Source organism: Mytilus trossulus, chromosome 10 (genome assembly GCF_036588685.1).
Source record: "Mytilus trossulus isolate FHL-02 chromosome 10, PNRI_Mtr1.1.1.hap1, whole genome shotgun sequence".
In the NCBI taxonomy this organism is placed as follows: domain Eukaryota; kingdom Metazoa; phylum Mollusca; class Bivalvia; order Mytilida; family Mytilidae; genus Mytilus; species Mytilus trossulus.
The window spans coordinates 2,967,564-2,989,778 of record NC_086382.1 but is presented as its reverse complement, the minus strand read 5'-3'; the positions used below and the strand labels follow the sequence as shown (position 1 = coordinate 2,989,778).

At 31.4% G+C, this 22,215-nt stretch overlaps 1 protein-coding gene across 1 annotated transcript; it reads right to left on the bottom strand.

Annotated features, from left to right (window-relative positions):
- Nucleotides 1–3,511: 3,511 nt before the first annotated feature.
- On the bottom strand, nt 3,512–10,758 carry LOC134685992 (transcription intermediary factor 1-beta-like). Its single transcript, XM_063545698.1, has 4 exons — nt 10,639–10,758; nt 6,370–7,205; nt 4,293–4,360; nt 3,512–3,688 (listed from the first exon to the last, which is right to left on the bottom strand). Exons 2-4 carry the CDS (start codon nt 7,082–7,084, stop codon nt 3,569–3,571), a joined length of 903 nt encoding a protein of 300 aa, XP_063401768.1. The 5' UTR covers nt 7,085–7,205; nt 10,639–10,758; the 3' UTR covers nt 3,512–3,568.
- Nucleotides 10,759–22,215: the final 11,457 nt, after the last annotated feature.

The following is a 22,215-nucleotide window of genomic DNA, read 5'->3' as shown; positions in this document are numbered from 1 at the left end:
CCACTAAGTGATACCTTTTGTGGTATTTTGGGGGCATCGACATTTCAGAGTTCCGGAGGGTTAACAATTATACCTGTATTAAGTTTACTAGTATCTTTAACGTTATACATCTTTTCACTGAACATTCAGTCGATTAAAAAAAAAGTGTCTGAAAGAATTCGAAGGACAACTTTAAGCTTTAATCCACCAAATGTCACCTTTTAAAGACTCCATACTAGTTTATGCAAACTTTGCAAACGTATGTTAAAAACAACTGATCTAAACATGTTTCGTTTGTGTTAGAAAGAAATGCGCGCGAAGACTTTCAATTTCTTAGCTGTTTCATATCTCGTATTGTAATTTACTCAATTCAATTGATTCATAACGCTCGTGCATGTGCGCATCATATGGGTTTTAAAAGCAGGTGTGTGCCTTTACATAAAACAGCTCCAATAAGGAATTACGACTGAAATCGACAATACATAAGATTTTCGGTCATCAATTCGATTTGACAATTTGGATTTTAATGAACGTAGTCTTTGTTTTACTGGTAAATTATTAAGTAAGAGGATTAGTTATCACAAATTACTTACAACCTTTACTACAGAAGTCTGCAAAGAAACGATACAAGACAGGGTTTTTTGAGTGCCGGTTTTTGTCATCATTTTCCGCAAAACAAATTTGACCCCTGTATTCACTAATACGAGATTTTATTACTTTCCAATTTGCTCAGTTTCTTTTTTATATGCATTTGCTTTGCAACTGAATGTTTTTCTTTGGATAATCAATTTTCTTTTAATTTTTGAGTCCAAACTTGTGTATTGTCAGTTTTGTTGTATAAATTCTTATTTCTTAAGTATACAGTTGTGACGGTTTGAAGTACCTTCAGAAAACTTATTTCAAACAGGTTTATACATTTTTATTTATACGGAGATGTTGTTTACCGAGCCCAAAAACTTAGAAACGATCCGGGTAAACTTATCTACCCTTTAAATAAACTTATTCTAAAAGGTAACCAATTCAATACTGTAATTAGATCTTTGAATATTGTTTTTATTGGTATTAATATTGATTTTGTTATCAGTGAATTAAAAGCAATCTAGATACTATTGTTATATACATGTGTATATGCATAGCTCTACTATCTTTCGATGCCTGTGTCTTAGCATTGCACAATGTAATGTTTTCCTCTGACTGTGTATGGCGTTTTTTACACTAAATCATTCATTGGATACGAGATATATCTATAAAAAAAAAGAAGATGTGGTATGATTGCCAATGAGACAAACCTTCACAATAGACCGAATGTAACAGACATTGAAATCCATAGGTCACCGTATGGCCGTCAACAATAAGCAAAGCCATGTATAAATATATATCTTATATAAAGTTTTTTTTGTGATACATTCACACGGCTATGATAAGTGAGAGGTCGGTTGAAGACGATGGTGACAACAGGTACCAATCGGCTATTGCACTATAGGTTTTCTACTACTAAGGGTATCTGAAATCGTCTTGTAAAATAAAAACAAAACAAACGTACTGTAAATTTAATAAATGGTATTATTCCTCGTTATATTGCATATACAGAATACACATAGACACTTTACTTAAAGTAAAGAAAAATATTATTTTTTATTTTATAAAAAGTAAAAAAAATAGACATTTTACCATTACTACTTTCTCACACAAAGCTCTGTTCATTAAGAATACATATATCTGCTTTTGCTTATTATACAATCATATTAAACATCGAATTACAATACTAACTAAAACAATAACAACTCACAAAATATCAACAAATTAATCAAATAGAATTGAACAAGGTAAGCTTCCAGTAAATTGATAAAATCTAATGAGAACATTGTTTCCATTTTCAGATAACAGGTTTTTTTTTTTAAAAGCAACGCGCTATGTCACAAGGTCACTATTTGAATGTCTCTGAAATGTGTCTTATATCAAATTAAAAGTTCATTTATATTTTATATTGTTTATTTCCTGAAATTCAAATAAGTATTAATTCACCTGAAAAAGTTTTTCATTTTTTACATGACTAATAATACGTTTAATTGGATTAACTTTAACCACAACGATAGAAATAATATTTTCTATTGCTATTTAATACTAGGCATGACATACATAAACTACTTAAATACCATAACACTTCCTCATTTCAAATGATTTAGTCGTTGAAAAAAGAGTAAAGTCTACTATTCTTTGAAATAAAAACATTCAGTTCTGAACAGTTGTAATATACAGATAGCACACCAACTGAACAAACTTGTTTATAAACTAAAGTACTAGGAGAAATTATCCCTTTAATAAAATAAAGTAATAAACGTCGGTACTACGATTTTGAATCTTTAAAGTGATCGCTGAAGCATCCCTTTTTAAACTCGTTAACTCCCCATTATACTTAACAGTAACATGGTAATTCCTCACGTGTGTTATACATTTTAAACATGTAAATTTAACTCTTGAAATATGCAACTTAATAATAATATAATAGTTATCAAAAGTATCAGGAATATAATTTAGTACGCCAGTCGCGCGTTTCGTCTACATACGACTCATCAGTGACGCTCATATCAAAATAGTTATAAAGCCAAACAATACAAAAATGAAGAGCATAGGGGATCCAAAATTCCAAAAAGTTGTACCAAATACGGCTCAGGTAATCTATTCCTGGGACAAGAACATCCTTTTTTTTTTGAAAAATTCAAAGTTTTGTATCAGGAAGTTTATGAAAATGATCACATAATTGATATTCATGTCAACACTTAAGTGCTGACTACTGGGCTGGTGATACCCTCGGGGACGAAACGTCCACCAGCAGTGGCATCGACCAAGTGGTGTAGATAGTTATCAAAAGTACCAGGATTACAATTTAGTACAATATAACTGTTATGTTTTAACCAACTTTTAATAAAGCTTCTCGACAATATATATACTAGTACAGGAATGGACCTGGCCTCTAAAAGAACGATTAAAGTTTTTAAACAAAGCCGCACGAATATAAACAAACAATTGCCAACAATATTATACATGTGCCACATCAAAGCAACCCAAAAGTAATTAACCTGCTGAAATCAAAATGAATCTGCTTTATTTTAATGAGATCATTCCAATCAAATCTCATTAGCAATCTTACCACATCTTCTTATTTTGATAGATGATATACGTACATTTTCCTACTAGAATTTGAAGTATTTTTATTTACTTATTTATAACAAAACCATGGTTTATCTTTAATATATTTTATAAAAGTCACGGTTAACAGTTTCAAATATTTTAATCTTTGCTGAATAACCTTTTTGACGTGACTTTAACCAAAATATGACAAACCAATAATTTAAAATTCATTAAACAATTGATTTAAACAATCTTAAATTTCATTCAAAATACATTAATTAAATGTTTACTCAATTGATTATTTAATTATTTATATAAAATAGATAATTCATTTAGAAAAAAAGAAAGTAAGAGACATTTGCACCAAACAAAAGCACGTAAAATTTTAAACTAAAAAAAAGTATCGTTTGAAATAGAATACAAAAACATTATATAGACTAAAAGCTTTAGGCCATATTTAAAATGGATGTAAGTCCTCAAAACTGTTTGTGTTGATCTGGCTTTGATCTGCTTCTTGTAAAACATGAACATTTGCTGTGCTTTCGTTATTGGTATGGCTGTCAGTGATGTTTGCACCCTAAAAAAGGAATAATACAAAAAATGTGCTAAATAGTAAGTTTAACGAATATTTGATGCATTTGAGGAAAAACGCATCCTAAGTTTTAATTGCCGCTCATAACCAGATCGCTCAACTAACCATTGCAGTTTTTTTGTACTTTCGTAATTCAATGTAATGTAATATTTGACCGTAAAGTTGCAATTAACAAACAAACATTGTCGCTTAAATTTCTGCATTTTGCATTAGTATGACTATAAATCGACACAAAATTAACAATACACGGGAATATTTTCATTTAAAAATAATAGTTCAATATACAGAATTTGTTTATGTATTTGTAATGCTTCTAGTTATGACTATACAATACACAACACATGATCGAGATATTTTTTAATTTATTTGTGATAAATCAATATTAACACTTGTGATTTCATGGATAAAGTATCGTCACGGCTTCAGATAATTTGAAAAGGTGATTTATAGCAAAAAAGTCAAATGATTTAAAATTGTTTATAAATTCAATCATACAATTTGAAGTGTATAAGAAAGAGAACAATTTTCTTATGATAACAAATATTCTAAATAAAATGTTTATATTAGTATAGTATCTGATTCTGCTTACATCTTGAATACTATGTAACAGCTCCGTTGGGTGATGACTGAAATCATTTGCCTGTTGTTCATTTGCATCTAAGAATATACCAGATACTTTAGAGTTATCCATCTTAGAACGCATGCAACTAGTAATTTCAATACAATTTGTTAAAACTTTGTTTGATAAAGACGATTCATGAGTAGTTAAAAACAATAAGCACCAATAATGGCTTAGACAATACTTGGTCATATCAAAGAGACAATAAAAGACCGAAGCAAGATAGCGGTGTTGAACATATTCATCAAACATGACCAAGTATTGGCTGATCAATTCAAAATGTATTCAAACCTTCTAGTGACAAAATGAATTAATCTTGTCCGATTTCTATAAATTAAGCCTGGCTTTATATGGAATGGCTAGTATATGAAAACGTAAATACTTTTTATATATATGAAATTTATATACACTCTTTCATAGACTATCCAATTAAGCACATATTAACAACTCACGTAATAATTTAATTGGTCAATTGATAGTTCATCATAGTTTGGTTGAATACTTGTATCACAAGTGACTAGTATCATAGATATCACATCATGAGTTTATACATGTAGCATATAAACATAAATGAGTAAAATAGAGGTTTATTTGTCAATTTCTCATTAAAATTATGTAATTTTAAAAGGCCCTTCATTCCAGAATGAAAAAAATGAAGGCTACTGATGTAATAGGAAACTAAGTATGTATATTGATCAAAAGCGGTGTCTCACTACAGGTGAGTCTCATTACATGGTATTTTAAAAGATGACAACAAAATGCCCAAAACAGACATACAATTACAAATCAATTGCAGTGAAAGATTTAATTGTATTTAATTTTTTTCTTTCAATTTCATAGTAAAACTAAAGCTATAATAACTTTGAAAAATATAAATGCATGTACATGTATCTATGTTCCAATAGATATTCTTTCGGAAAGGAATAGCAACTACCAACAGATGATTAATTATTGTTTTTTTTATTTGTATTTCAAAGACTAAAAAGCTTTCTCAGAATGTAGATATAAGTGGCATATTTTCTTCAGTGTTTTAATTTACAATGAAGGCGTCAAGTTCCGTAAGAAAGTTTTAAAATATCACCATCAATTGGCTTTAATTTCCCTTCACAAGTTGTCAAAGTACATGCTCTTTTGTGTACAAATTAATTGCATGGATGATAAATGACCACAATTATAAGATAGCGTTGTATTCTAATCAAGGTATTAAGGACCATATTTGGAATTCTTTATTCAAATGATAAAAGGTTGCAACAGTCAAATATATATATATTTTTTAAAACAAAGATTTAAATAGCAGGATATTTAAAAATCAATGTGAAAACTTATAATGAATATTTAATTTTAATTTTGGACACAGAATTTCATTCCAGAATAGCCAGTAGCACGTTATGTTTTTAATAACTTGATTACAATACAATAAAATCTTACCCCTGTGGTCAATACGCATAAATACTCAGTACACGGAAAAAGTATTTTCTATGAAACTTATGAGACAAATTCAAGGAATTTGATTAGACGAGAAGTTGTAAGTTTGTGCTAAGAGGTCAGTTAAAAGTGCGTATACACATTATGCGTATCATATTTCACTGTCATTTCATCAGATGCAATAACGGTAAAGAGTTTTGAAATGAATTGTCAACTTCAGATAAAATTGAATTAATATGTTTCTCAAATTCAATATTCAATGAGTTCCTATCGGTTCCTTCACCCCACAAAAAAATCAAAATTGAGGAAAACTCTTTTTTGCTGGTTATTTTGTTTTGTATGTTATATAATAATTACTTTTCAATTATCAGAATTAAAATTTGGGTCAAAATATTTTTACATAACTCTATTAGCTTATTTTCGTTGCGAAACAGGTTATTTTTTATGGTAATTTCTCTTAGATGACTGCATGTACACTGCATTAGTGCATTTTTATTTTATTATTCTCTTAACAACTAATTACTATTTAGTCATGGAAATAAGGTCAATTGTAAAAAAATTGTGTTTCTATATTAGTTATTCTATACTTCCTTTAACGCAGTAATTTTTTACCCTTTTTTACCTCTGGTATTGGACAAAAATTTTCTACGCATTTCTATTTGTAAGCCTTCCATTTTATCTCTTACTTCGCTACACCTGATGAAAACTTGATTCGAGGATGATATTTCTTGTTCCAATACTCTTCGTATATCCGGTGAAAGTGGTACTGCAGCGAAATCATCGAACTCAGGAATAAGTCCCAAAGAAACGTCAATCCACTTTAACATTGTTATCATCTCTGAACTTTCCGGAAAGTTACGATGTGTATGAAGTATTTCCTGAATCAATTTCTTTGTGTCATAAATCGAGTCTTGCAATGAAAAAAAATGTTCTATTTCGTCCACATTAAAGTCACCGTTTTCTTTACATTCTTCGCATAATAAAATACCGGAACTGGAGCAATAATGGTCAAGCAGCTTATGCCGATGATGTTCGCAAAACATTCCTGGAGCAAAATTCGAAATTTGAAAATCAAGACCTTCTGTAGTAATATCGAAAGTTGTGTGTAGTTGATACGGAGGGATCTTTTCGTGAAAAAGTTCGCACTGGCGGTCAAGCAGTTTAACGCAATTTTTACAATACCTGACTGCTGGACCTTGATCGCTGCACCACTGACATCTTAATTGTTCGACATTCTTAATGGCAGCCCATGATTTCAGTGCATTCTTAACAAATGATCCTGTTTTGTGATGTTTTAAAAACCACAGAATATGATACAAATATAGAAGAAATACCATTGTACCAAATCAACCTTAAAGAAGTTAATTTAATCGTCTGTTTTTGCACTTGCTCAATCGGTTTATATGAGAAAAAAAGGTACTTTTCACTATTCGTTAGTCCTTTTCATCATCGTAAATACTATAAAAAAACAAAGAAAAAGTTTTTGTAAATATCTTATAATTTTATTTATATTTTACAATGTTAACATAGTTTTACTTTTTAGTTCTTGGGGGAAAGTTATAGTACATGCCAATTTTACAGTTAATTAATTATTCAATTTTAATTTTTCAGTTAATTTTCAGACTAATCCACTGCAGTACATTCAGTACTGTGTAGCCTATTTGCTTGCAGTAAGTTAAAATCTGTTAAGTCTATGTTCACACTGTTCAGTAGTTGCTATTTACGTGTACATACCAAATAATATTGAATTGTTTAACTGCTACTGAAATGAACTGATTTGACTGCAGCAAATTGTCTTGAATAAATTTACCACTTTCGATTAATTTGAAAATTGACTGGAAGTCTGAATATGACTAAATAATTTATAGTTCATATTTTCAGATAATGTTAAGCCTCGGTCACACCTTCCCGGATAGCTCGAACGGACGACTAACGGATAATTTTTTTTTTCAATCCGTACATGTCCGTTAAACGTCCGTTCTTATCCGTTATACGTCCGTCCATATCCGTTGCATGTCAGTTACGCGTACGTTTTATCCGTCGACGTCCGTTCTGTCCGGTGGAAAATTTTGAGCATGTTCAAAACTTTGAACGGACGTCCAACGGATAAAATTTCCGTTGAACGTCCATTAGGCGTCCTTTTTGTACGGTACTCGTCCGTTTCGTTTCCGTTTTGTATCCATAACGTGTCCGTTATATAGATATAGGAAGATGTGGTGTGAGTGCCAATGAGACAACTCTCCATCCAAATAACAATTTAAAAATTAAACCATTATAGGTTAAAGTATGGCCTTCAACACGGAGCCTTGGCTCACACCGAACAACAAGCTATAAAGGGCCCCAAAATTACTAGTGTAAAACCGTGTGTTATACATCCGTTGGAGGTCTGGAAGATAAATTCACCTTTGATAACTATTTACACCACTGGATCGATGCCACTGCTGGTGGACGTTTCGTCCCCGAGGGTATCACCAGCCCAGAAGTCAACACTTCGGTGTTGACATGAATATCGATAATGTGGTAATTTTTATAAATTTTCTGTTTACAAAACTTTGAATTTTTCGAAAAACTAAGGATTTATTATTCAAGGCATAGATTACCTAAGCCGTATTTGGCTCAACTTTTTTGGAATGTTTGATCCTCAATGCTCTTCAACTTTGTACTAGTTTTGGCTTTTTAAATATTTTGATATGAGCGTCACTGATGAGTCTTATGTAGACGAAACGCGCGTCTGGCGTACTAAATTATAATCCTGGTACCTTTGATAACTTTTTACACCACTGGGTCGATGCCACTGCTGGTGGACGTTTCGTCCCCGAGGGTATCACCAGCAGCCCAGTAGTCAACACTTCGGTGTTGACATGAATATCGATAATGTGGTCATTTTTACAAATTTCCTGTTTACAAAACTTTGAATTTTTCGAAAAACTAAGGATTTTCTTATTCCAGGCATATATTACCTTAGCCGTATTTTGCTCAACTTTTTTGGAATGTTTGATCCTCAATGCTCTTCAACTTTGTACTAGTTTCGCTTTTTAAATATTTTGATATGAGCGTCACTGATGAGTCTTATGTAGACGAAACGTGCGTCTGGCGTACTAAATTATAATCCTGGTACCTTTGATAACTATTCTACCGGACGTTTAACGAATAAAACGGATGTTGAACGGATGAGAAACAGACTTCTACCGGATGTATAATAGCGGATAAAACGGATGATGAACGGATCTTAAACGGATAAATGCCAATTCAAAATTTCGCGTTAGCAATGCCTATTATTGGTATGTCAGATTTGTCAGATTTCTTAAGGTTCATGAATTCTTATTACTAGTATTACTAATCGATCTTCGAGTATAGGCACGTCTTCACAATCAAGCAGTTCTTATTCGTGCCAGACACTACCCTTTGGCGGAATTTTGAAGAACAAACCAAAACCAGTTACACAGAAACTTTTTGAATATTGATGCGATTTGCATGTATTATTATTGTCGCCTTTTAGTCCAGACAAGCTAGGATAAATTTTACCTTAACCCGAAAGTAATTGCAACAGAACATTTTTTATGTTTTAATCTTTAACATTATACCCAAAATGTGCACAGAAAAAAGTTCCATAAAATATACCTTAAAAAATCCCCATTTAAAATTCTTATGGAGATTTGCATTGAAAAGGGAGATAACTCTTGTAAAAAAAGGCAGAAATATCAATAAAAATTGTTACAAAATTATAACTTTACCGCTTTTATTCATCAGAATGTATTGATTTCTTGATTTTTTACCGGTCTTCAGACATGTTAGAGTATAGAAAACAACTCTAAAGGTGTTTTCATATATTTTATCAAGCCATAATCTAGATTTCGTAATTCATTAGTTGACCATTTATTGAATTTTTCAACATGTCAAGGTAAAGAACCTCAATTTCAATAAAAACAATTAAGTATGTATTCTTTTTTTTGTGGTTTAAAGTTTCTTAAGTTAAGTTAGTTGCTAAAAAAAATTTATATACATATATAAACAATACCAGATTTTCACAATATTTTTTTCAAAATGGTTAATAGCTTCAAATTTGCAATTTCTTTAATGAAAAATGCACTAAAAAAAATAAAACTACTCATAACATTTCGATTTTGTACATTTCATGAGCAGAAGATATATAATTTAGTCAAAAACAAACGAATAACCCCATCAAAGTATCCTACTTTACATAAATCTCAAGAAAAACAATCAAAGACTCATTTTTGCAAGAGTTATCTCCCCTTCCTATGTTAATTTCAATAGGAAATTAAAAATGCTGATTTTGAGTTTTCCTAAAGTTAGATTTTATGGGACTTTTTTCTGTGTATATAAAGGGCATAATGCTATAATGCTATAGATTAGAACTAAAACATTTTTTGTTGCAATTAGTTTGAGGTTAAATCTTAGTTTGACTGGACTATTTGATTTTTCAGTATATCTTGTTTATCCGTTTTATCCGGTACGCTTCCATTAGGTGTCCGTTTTATGCGTTACTCGTCCGTTGGATGTACGTTCGGCATCCGTTCTGTCCGGTACGTGTCCGTTTCTCGTACGTTGCATATCCAGTGTGTGTCCGTTATGCATCCGTGGCCGAGGCTTTAAGAACAAAATAACCGTTTCAGACCAAAATTTGGTAACTAGTGCGTTGTCGTATCTTTAACATTTCTTACATCGGTCGTTAAACAATGATATATGTAGAAAGATGGCGACCGTTTCGGATGGACCAAGACTATGATTATTCAAATAGGAAGTAACCGAATCTTTGTTGTCAAATCGAAAAAAGATCCCATGACAGAGAAACCAAATTATGATGAATTTTATATCTGCTGCTCTTATTGATGATAGGAAATCAACTATAAAATATAATCTTCGTACATACCCGTAAAACACTTGAAAACATTTTGTTAAAACCATCAAAATCCTAAAAACATTGGAAAATAACACACTGCATGATTTTGAATTTATCAGTTTACACCATATTTGAACAACTAAAACTCTGAAACTGCTCTATCTTACAAGGTTTTAAAAATAGAATTAATTTTAGTATATTTTTAGTATAATGTTTGGGATTAACCTCACGCTAAATTTGGAACCGATTGCTTACAGTTTATTTTATGCTTTTAAACAAGTGAATCACCAATTTTAGGGTGAACGATTTTTCTCAACAATAATAATATCACGAACTGTACAGGGGAATTCCCGAACTGTAGAGGTGAATCCCCAATTTTAGGTGGAACGATTTTTCTCAACAATATTAATATCACGAACTGTACAGGTAAGTTGTGTTAAATATGTAATAAGTTTTTAAAGATAATGAAATATGTTAGAATAATTCATCAAAGATACAATGCTTGTAATTTGTTACACCAGACACTTTTTTCATTCACACAATATTCATCCGTGGCACTTGAGTCAAGATAATTGTTATTTCAATTCAAAACTAAAGTTGTAGATAAACTCATATTAAATACCAGGATTGAAATTTAGTATTTGCGCCAGACGCGCGTTTCGTCTACAAAAGACTCATCAGTGACGCATTCAAAGATATGAATTCTGAAAAGTTGAGCTAAATACGTCTACGACTATCTTTACATGCCTGTTGGTAGAAAGCGTAAGTGGTTCCAATAAACAGTTATATAAAATTTTAACATTTTCATTTAGCGTGTCAGCATTCATTGAAACGCTATTGTGGCAATTTTTGGTTTGTTCTTGAGATTTCATTGATTATTATACTTTGAATATAGAATTTAATAAAAGTCATTTCACAATGGGATGGACAGGGTTTCCTGATTCCTTATTCCCTCTTCCTTACTTCCAGACGAACATGGTCAAAGAAACTTTTCAAATATACAATTTATTGTTTTTTGCCTTCTCTTCTATCCCCCACTTCCCCCTTCTATCCCCTTCCGCAACTTTCTTCCCCTTATTTATTCTTTCCGCCCGTACTTCCGCTCTCTGACCTCTCATTCCAAGGTTCACTTATCACTGTCTAACCCTTTTTATAAGTCTTCATATCGAGACTCTAACGCGGAGGGTTAAGATAGCAAGATAGTAAAATAAAATAAAATATTAAAAATTTAAATGATTTAAGGTTCATGTGGACCCTATGGCTAAAATGGCCGTATTTTCACCTCAAAATTTACTCTGAGTACAGACAAACCTGGGCATCTGTAAAAAAATTCAGGCATAGCATGCCCTAGATAAATGAATTTTAAGTATGTTTTATGTTTAAGAAAAATAAAAACTTACCAGGATTTTGCCGTGCACTTTTTTTCATTCCTCCAGAAGGTGCCAAAATAAACTAAGTTGGGAAACAGGTTTGAGAACTTCCCCACAGGTAAACATTAAAGTGAGCATTTTTAATTGACATGGACATTAGATGGACAATAGATACCTGACAATAATTTGTTATTTAAACTGTGTACCTGAGTGGACCATATCAAGGTAAACTCAACTGTTTGTTAATTTTATCATCTTCTGCAGAGACGAAAAAAAGTGTATGGCAAAATCCAGTTAAGTTACGAATTTTCTAAATCATACAATGCATTTGAATTCTATTTATCTAGCGCATGCTATGCCTTAAAACTTTTCCAGATTCACAGGTTTGCCTGTATTCAGAGAAAAATTTGAGGTGAAAATACGGCCATTTTAGCCATAGGGTCCACATGAACCTTAACCATGTCATATTCATGCAAATGTCTAAAGTCAGTACTCGCATCATTTTTTTTTATTGTTCTAGTATCATGTAGTTATGTATTTTGTTATTATGAGAGCTTGACATAATTATGTAAGGGTCGATTGTTGAATAAATATATTGACCTATAAATATGTTTTCGTTCTATAAAATGTGTCGTCCAGGTGTCTCATAAACGAATTTCCAACAATGACTAAAGTTGAATAAATGAATTTAAAAGTGTACCAGATTTCACTCTTGTAAATACTCGATCACTTCTTGTAAACTCGAATACTGTAAATTCCGAAATTATTGCGTGTATTTATTATGCGATTTTATAAAGAATTGTCCAAAAATCGATATTTATCATTGCGATTTCAAGAAAACCTGCACAAGGATACATGTATTGGATGTGAGAATGAGAGGGCTTTGCGATCCTAACCCAGTCGCAGTATTCGCATTCCTAAATATCACCCAATAATTTTTGAATTAACAGTAGATACAATTTCTCATTAGTATGTAGACATATCTAACTAAATTGGACAATACAGTAGCATCCTTTTCAAAGAATCTTACCTCCCTCTTTTTTATGTTACTTTTGAAAGAGGTGAAACTATGAATAAATGAGATTATGGTCTTGAAAGAAATACTTAGTAGATGTACAAGCTTACCCATTAAAAGAGAAATGCTATTTTATTTCAAAAAAGAAATAGACATAAAAGAGTGCAACAAAAGCATAGTAAAAACAATATACCATGTATATGTTCCGGACCATATGAGTATTTGGACCATACGCGTATGGTCATGACCATATGGGTATATACTCATATGGTCCGACCATACGCGTATGGTCGGACCATACGCGTATGGTCGGGGTAATTAACACTCTGTTACAGTTTACTTTTAATACTTCTAAACTCTTCATATGGTATGACCGTTCATTCAAAATACGCTATCATATAGGTAATTCTATCATTATATTATAATAAAAAGATAAGCTAAATAAAAATAAGAAGTTTCACATAGTTATTTTACTTAATAATTTAATTGTCAAATTTAAAGTAAACACATTTTATACCGATGGTCATTACCGATTAGTTATTACGAGTAATTGGCAATATGTCGACTAAAAAATTAAATTCCAAAAATTTCTTAATGAACTGTTACATAAGAAGTCACTGGAAAGTAGCATACTATTGGTTTATTTAAGTTGTGTTGTGAAGATGGTGTATTACAGTGATTTTACGATATTTGAAATCTAGAGCTTCTTAAAAACACCGTAGACATCAGAATTGCCAAAGACCTCGGTATCACTGAACGCAGCTGTAAAAAAGGCTTGTTTTTAACTCGCAAACAAAATGTGTAAATGAAAAAGATCGTGCACAAATTTCTTGCAAATGCAAAAAAGCTATGATACCGTCTGGAAGTGAATGTCATCCAAACCTATATGCACGAATGTAACTAGCGATGAAAACTAACTATGTTATCAATATTAAATTTTTACGTAGTTTTTTGGATTATAAAATTTAAAAAATTGTCATGTTTTAAACCATCACTGTTTTTTTAGATAAAGTTTTTGTATTATTGAAACGTTTATAATGTAATTTGAAAAAAATATATATACCTATATGGTCCAAATACTCATATGGTCCGGCCCGTTAATAAACAAACGAGTATTATACTCATATGGTCCGACCATATGCGTACGGTCGGACCATACGCGTATGGTCGGACCATATGAGTATACGCATACGGTCATGACCATACGCGTATGGTCCAAATACTCATATGGTCCGGAACATATACATGAGTGAGTGTTATCTATTATTAACAATGAGAAAGGTGGAACCATAGGAGATAAAAATGAAAAAGGAGACCCGCTTAAAAATAATGGAATAAATATTCTATAGGTAAAGACAACTTTGTAAGTTAGTCTGTATGACATAGATTAAGCACATCACACATTTTAGTTTCACATAGACTGTTTACATAATACTGTAGAATAAACCTTTTACGGAGGTCAGCTATTTTATTATTTTGACCCTTAAAAAGAAAGAACTCGTCTCCAACTGAACCTTGTGATAGTTTTTCACATACTCGGTTAAATGGTTAATGCTTGGAACATTATACCCAACTATATCAGTGATATTAAGGACCGATAACTCTGTCGTAAATATTGTGGCATGACCTAAAAGGTGGAGTGGAGTGGAGTGTTGGAGTTATGGAGTTTTTGAGTGGAGTCACGATGTGAAAACATGGAGTTAGGAATTAAACCAATTTATACGATATTTTTATTCTTATTCTTAAAATTCTTATTCTTACATGTGTAGCTATAAAAATCATAGAATACATGTATCAAAAGCATCCAACTGCATTCAAGTTCATTATACCAATATAATTCTCCTTGGATGTGTCATGGGCATTTTGATTTAGGTTATATCTCCAAACAATATTACAAATAAAGGATAAGATTAATGTTAAATGACAGATTTTTAAAATTTAGGAGAGGGTCTTTCAGCAATTTTACCTTAGTTAACAACATTTTGGTGTAAATTATTTTTAAGACAAGACACTGAAGTTCAAAGACATGATTTAACCAAACAACCATTCCATCTTACTTTTATAGCTGAAATAATAAGAAAATGATTCGGATGTGGACAATCGTTTTCAAGGAAACATAGATAAAGGCAACAGTAGTATAACCGCTGTTCAAAACTCATAAATCCATGGACAAAAAACTAAATCGGGGTAACAAACTAAAACCGAGGGAAACGTACTAAATATAAGAGGAGAAGAACGACACAACACTATTAAAATGTAACACACACAGAAACGGACCAAGCATCAGACAAAATCCCATGAGAATAACAAATATAACATAGAAATGTTCCAAATGATCTTGTGTTGAAAAGATATGATCATAGAATATATTTAAGTCCAAGATCAAAAATCTTGAAACAATCTGTTTCTCTACTTTTCAAAGATGTTTTAATCCATAATGAAATGATGCAAAGTTTATCAGATGAGCATTTGCTTTTACTAGAATCACTCGGAATTCATCATTACATGTTCAGGACAATATATAAAGTTTTCATTTTACAATATTTGTTGAAAATGTTTTCATTATATATAGAATAATACATGGCAAAATCCGTATCGCATGCTGTATCACCACGAGAAACCAATATCACTCCGGAGGGTCAAAGGTCCCGAGGAATGATCCTGGTCGAGTGGTGATACAGCATGTGATACAGATTTTGCCAAGCATTCTGTGTATCATATATTTTTAACAGAATCAGATTCATGGAATAACCGGTGTTTTTTTAAACGTCCCAAAATATAAGCAAGGAAAGGAAATTGTGATTTTCCTGTATTTTCTAGCTAACTTTTTTTTTACAGACTTCTATATTTGCTGAATATTCACATCGTAATTTCCCCTATAACCTTATTACATTCTCAATACACTTTTAAGACTATGTATCTAAATAATTCACAAAGTAAACGATACTGTCCTATCATTTCAACTACATGTTTTAATTAAAAAACAGATCCAAAAAATATTACCAAGTACCAACATGACTGATTTTTATCAAACAAGTTGAAATGATAGGACATTTGTTTAGTGGGGACAGCAACTGGGCGTCTTAGATCAAATGCAGACGTCATTTCATTTGTATGCGATACGGGTTTAGCTATACGATACGGGTTTAGATATGCGATACGGGGTACGCGTTACAGGGTAGGTGATACTGACTTAGAAAATGAACCTTTATTATAATTGCTGTATTTTGTACTAAACATATGATAAATACTCATAAAAATACTTATATCTGTCTTGTTTTCATAATATGCAGAACATATAATGTGTGGTTGGTACTGATTTGACATATGTTTATTTAATCAAATTAAATAAAAAGAACAACATTTCTCATCTATTAAAGTTATTTAGTTTCTGAGTTTATAGTAATAACAGTTTGATGGGTTCTATGGACAGCCGATGGTGGATATAAACATTTTCCTTATCTATTTTTAATTGGAAGAAACAAACTACTTTAAATAGTACTGTCATTATCAAATTAACATATAAGATAAAATCAAAGTGAAAATATTGATTGACAATTTAATTTAATTAAATCATAGTCCATTTAATAATTTTATTTTTTTTTATCACAAGATGATTTTTAGCCTCTAATATATTTTGCCTAGGATAAGACATTCAATTTTTTAACTGGGGACTAAACCTACCATATTTTGATAATTAACTTAATCACTATATATTTATATATATAAACGAGTCTAAATTGAAAACTACGTTCAAACCTATGACTGCGTTGGATAAAAACCGCAATTTTTATACGTGTGCATGTCAAACAAATTTCGTTGTAGAAGGGTCTAAAAACAGCACAAACAACATTTTCCAAAAGACCAAAAGAGTGAAAAAGTATATTTAAACAAAACGCATTTGACTAACAGGTCGAACAACTGATGTGCTTTAACCCTGCTGACTGCCATTGACGATTGCCAAATAAAATTGATCACAAGATGTAACAAACTGGATCTCAATATAAATTTAATACGTCACAGAAAGAAAACAAAAAAGTTGTTAACTTGTGGACAGGATGTTGTGCCACAAACATTCGGTGTCAATATTTCTTTAGTACACCATATCCGGATTTCGACAATAAATGTCTCTTCAGTGATGTTAGGGATCGAAACGGTATTTGGAAGGCCAAATAAAAAGTACCCTCATTTTTTAGAGAAAGTACCCTCATTTTTAGATTAACTCTTGAATTTTAAGAGTCAATATATAGGATGAACGGATCATATAAACCGGAGGGAAAATATGATACATGCCCAAACAAAAAATATAAACGAGTCTAAATTGAAAACTACGTTCAAACCTATGACTGCGTTGGATAAAAACCGCAATTTTTATACGTGTGCATGTCAAACAAATTTCGTTGTAGAAGGGTCTAAAAACAGCACAAACAACATTTTCCAAAAGACCAAAAGAGTGAAAAAGTATATTTAAACAAAACGCATTTGACTAACAGGTCGAACAACTGATGTTCTTTAACCCTGCTGACTGCCATTGACGATTGCCAAATAAAATTGATCACAAGATGTAACAAACTGGATCTCAATATAAATTTAATACGTCACAGAAAGAAAAAAAAAGTTGTTAACTTGTGGACAGGATGTTGTGCCACAAACATTCGGTGTCAATATTTCTTTAGTACACCATATCCGGATTTCGACAATAAATGTCTCTTCAGTGATGTTAGGGATCGAAACGGTATATATATATCTGTATTTTAATAAAAAAAAAATTGTGAGCTCGTCCAAAATTAATTTTAACTGCATAGGTTACCGGGCCTTTGCTTCCCCCTTCTTATTAGAAATACACTACAATTCAGGACAGTAAAATAAACTACACGATAAACATAAACAACATTACCCCCCCCCCTTTCATTCTAAGATGTCATAAATGCTACCCAAAACATTGTTTAACTTTGATGAATAATCAAACATGTCAAATGAAATAATATAAAATCATTGTGTGTTGCAATTAAAAAACAACTATTATAAATGATTCTTAAAATGATATTGATTTTTGGATATTCTAAGTATATTTCATTCCATGATTTTACTCCAACACTCCACCACTCCACTCCAATACTCCACTCCACCTTTTAGTACATGCCAAATATTGTCAAGTATGCAATGTTAAAAAAAAATTCTTCACAAGTTAAAATTTTAATATTCTTATTTTTAATGTAAACAAAACATAACAAAAATCATTTGCATTCGTTTTTGATGCGTTTTGTTATTTGATTTTGCCATATTATTATGGACTTTCCTAATTGATTTTCCTCTGAGTTCAGTATTTTTGCGATTTTACTTTTTTTTTGCAATGAAGTTTCGTTTAATTCCTATGAAACAAAAACATCTTTTAAATATAAGATTAAAATAAGGTATTTTTTTAAACAATTACAGTGAAACATTATTATTTGGTTATTTTTTAAGCAAAAATTAACCTATCGAAGAATTTTTGATATTGTTTATATTTTCTTAAAGTTTTTTTTATGATATATACTGCTTCGGTAGTGTACACGGGAAAGAGAATTGTATATTTCTACATTTTAGAAAACTGGTTTATATCACTAAAACTAAACTCTGGAAATACATGTATACACATGATGTTAGTTTCACCTGATGGCTTTTGGTTTGACACGATTCCTAAAACATAGCTGTCAATTTGTTGTTATGTAACATTATGAATTAAATCTGGGTTAACCTGTTCATAGTGGTCAACGAAGATTTAAATGGACATCAACTTTAATAGGTACAGAGCATTTATCTAATGTTGTGCATGTATTGTTTATCTCTCGAGACGAAAATATTTTTTTCTATAAAGAATATATTATTTTTTCTATATAAAGATAAATTATACAAAAAAGGGAAAAAATCTTTAAAAAATTGAAAAATATTTTTCTTGAAAATTTCAGTTGTAACTATTTTTTCACTCCACACTTAAAATAATTTTATTTTTTATCAAGAAATTTAAACATCAAACCTATCAGAATATCAACCATGAAAATAACAGAAACAGCACAAAAATTGCATGAAAAATACAAGATTTATAAAAACGAATCATAAAAATACATGCGGCACTTCCAAACACATCCGCTATTTTGAAAAATCCCGAATAAAATCACATTTGTAAATCGATGTGGGACGTTATTAGCCCTCGATTTAAACTGTTTCGCCAGATATATGTTTTAATATTATCAATCGAGTTGCAAAGTATTACTTTTACTTAGGGAATTTGTGAATTTGATGTACAAGCAGACATGGGCTAGATTTAAAATCGAGTTGACGGGGAAATGACGAGAAAAGTAGGAATTTTACGAATCTTCAGGGACGTAGTTTAATGAAAAATTAAACAGAACCAATATGTTAAGGTAGAATTATGTTGGAACACCAATGCTATAGTTTCAAAAGTTAAAAAAGGGGTCAGATTATTAAGAAAATCTAACTTTAATGAAGCACCTATGTATTTTATATGGGACAAGATGACACAAAATGGCGGCCCACTACGTTACCCAAGTCACGTGATGTCCTACTTAGTAAGATATAAAATTGCTTATTTTTTGTCTATCTGATGAGTTAAACCTTTTTCAATTGATTTTTATAGTTCGTTCTTATGTTGTACTGTTATACCACTGTCCCAGGTTAGGGGGAGGGTTGGGATCCCCTAACATGTTTAACCCCGCCACATTATTTATGTATGTGCCTGTCCCAAGTCAGGAGCCTTTAATTCAGTGGTTGTCGTTTGTTTATGTGTTACATATTTGTTTTTCTTTCAATCTTTTACATGAATAAGGCCGTTAGTTTTCTCGCTTGAATTGTTTTACATTGTCTTATCGGGGCCTTTTATAGCTGACTATATGCGGTATAGGCTTTGCTCATTGTTGAAGGCCGTACGGTGACCTATAATTGTTAATGTTTGTGTCATTTTGGTCTTTTGTGGATAGTTGTCTTATTGGCAATTATACCACATCTTCTTTTTTATATAACAACGTATTTTTAAACACACTATTTAGTGTGTAAATATTAAAATGTTAAAAATCTTTACAATGCAATAAAAATGAAACGCAATATTATGCTTGACAAGCTGGTGTCGCCGGGCGTGCATCTACCAAGATGAAATCGATTGCAGATAAAAAAAAAACTAAAAAAAAAAACACTGTTGCATCTCCAAGTACATTTAATTTTGCGGCTAAAACAAAAACGGGATGAAGGTCAAGATTATTGATTTAAATTAAAAAATCTGTTGATTAAGGTAACTTTTCAACGTCCATTTGCCAAAATTACATAGATATTAAGGTTGATAGAACTTATACTTTATCTTATATATTAAGATATATATATACTTTATCTTATATATTAAGGTTAATAGAACTTATACTTTATCTTTCCTGTGCCTATTCTCGTCTTTTTCATTTAGACTACCAGGTTCTAAAGTTTGAAGCTGGTGATTCCGAAAGTAAGTTTTATCTTCTCCTTCTCTTCGTGGTGTCCCTTTCACATTAACAAACGGATGTTTCTTTCGGGGAAGATGTCTTGTGAGGGGACAGTTTTTGTTGGTTTTGTACATGATCGGTGGTTATTTAAGCGAATGTTAAATTTGTCCATTGATTCACCATCTTACAGAATGCCTTAGGTGTTACATGTTAATACATAAATAGAGTTTATTCGACATGTTGATACTGTTTATAATGCTTTTTTGTTATTTTGTTATTTATATGGATCTTGTCTGTACACCAGCTTTGATTATTTGTAATATCTTCAATTTTTCACTTATTCTTACTCCATTTGTATAAACTTCAAGATTATAATAATTTTTTTAAAACCGGTTTTTTTCTAAAGTGAATATTGATTGGTTAAATATTTCTCAGTAATGTCCATCCATGGCTTTGTTTGAATTTGTTTGTTAGCTTGTTGGTCATGAATGTTTGTCTCTAATATTCAATTAACTGTGCATTTGTATTCAGATATCGCAGATCAAATTTATTCGTTCATTGTTTAATCATACGTTTTTTGATTGAGTTAAGTCTGCCAATTGATATTTTATTGTGTGTTTTTCTATGTTGTGATGTTATGCTATTGTTTCAGAAAAATGGAGAAGGTTTGGATCCATTAAAACGTTTAATCCCGCTGCAAATGTTTGCACCTGTCCTAAGTCAGGAATCTGATGTACAGTAGTTGTCGTTTATTTATGTAATATATTCGTGTTTCTCGTTTCTCGTTTTGTTTATATAGATTAGACCGTTGGTTTTCCCGTTTGAATGGTTTTACACTAGTAATTTTGGGGCCCTTTATAGCACCCATCACCACATCTTCCTATATCTATATTCTTTGTTTTTACAGTAGATATTAACGTAGATGGTATAACCTTGTTTTGTAAAGCAGGTGATGAAAGAACTGCTGGTGTTGGCAGCTTTACAACATAAATATTTTTCTCTTTGTTTGTAGCAACCAGAAGGTGGAGTAGATTGCTTTGTTAAAACAGCTGTTACTAATTTGCTAATGGAATAACCGTTTCACAAATGATATCGGATATGTTCCTTATGTCGTAACTACAATCCCCTTCCCTTTCATGAATTTGACCTACCGAATTAGAATATTTATCGGATTTGTAATCACATAAGCAACACGACGGGTGCCGCATGGGGAGCAGGATCTGCTTACCCTTCCGGAGCACCTGAGATCACCCCTAGTTTTTAGTGGGGTTCGTGTTGTTTATTCTTTAGTTTTCTATGTTTTGTCATTTGTACTATTGTTTTTCTGTTTGTCTTTTTCATTTTTAGCCATGGCGTTGTCAGTTTGTTTTAGATTTACGAGTTTGACTGTCCCTTTGGTATCTTTCGTCCCTCTTTTGCTACGGATGTTTTTAGTCTTTTGAGGGCCATGACTGGTCGTAAGGAAAATACTTTTTCAAACTGGAGTTATTCTCTATAATTTCTCAATGCTTTCGATCAATGGATGACTCTTTTTTAAATAAAAGAGAGGCGAAAGATATCAAAGGGACATTAACACTCATAAGTCGAAAATAAACTGACAACGTCACGCCAAAACAAAATAAGACGAAAAGACAAAACAACAGTCTTCTGAAGACGAAACACGCGTATATTTCTTTACTTTAAAATTATTGTAATTTTTAGGTACTTGTATTTTTCAGCACTTGATTTGTACTAAATATTTTGGTACAGAAATAAT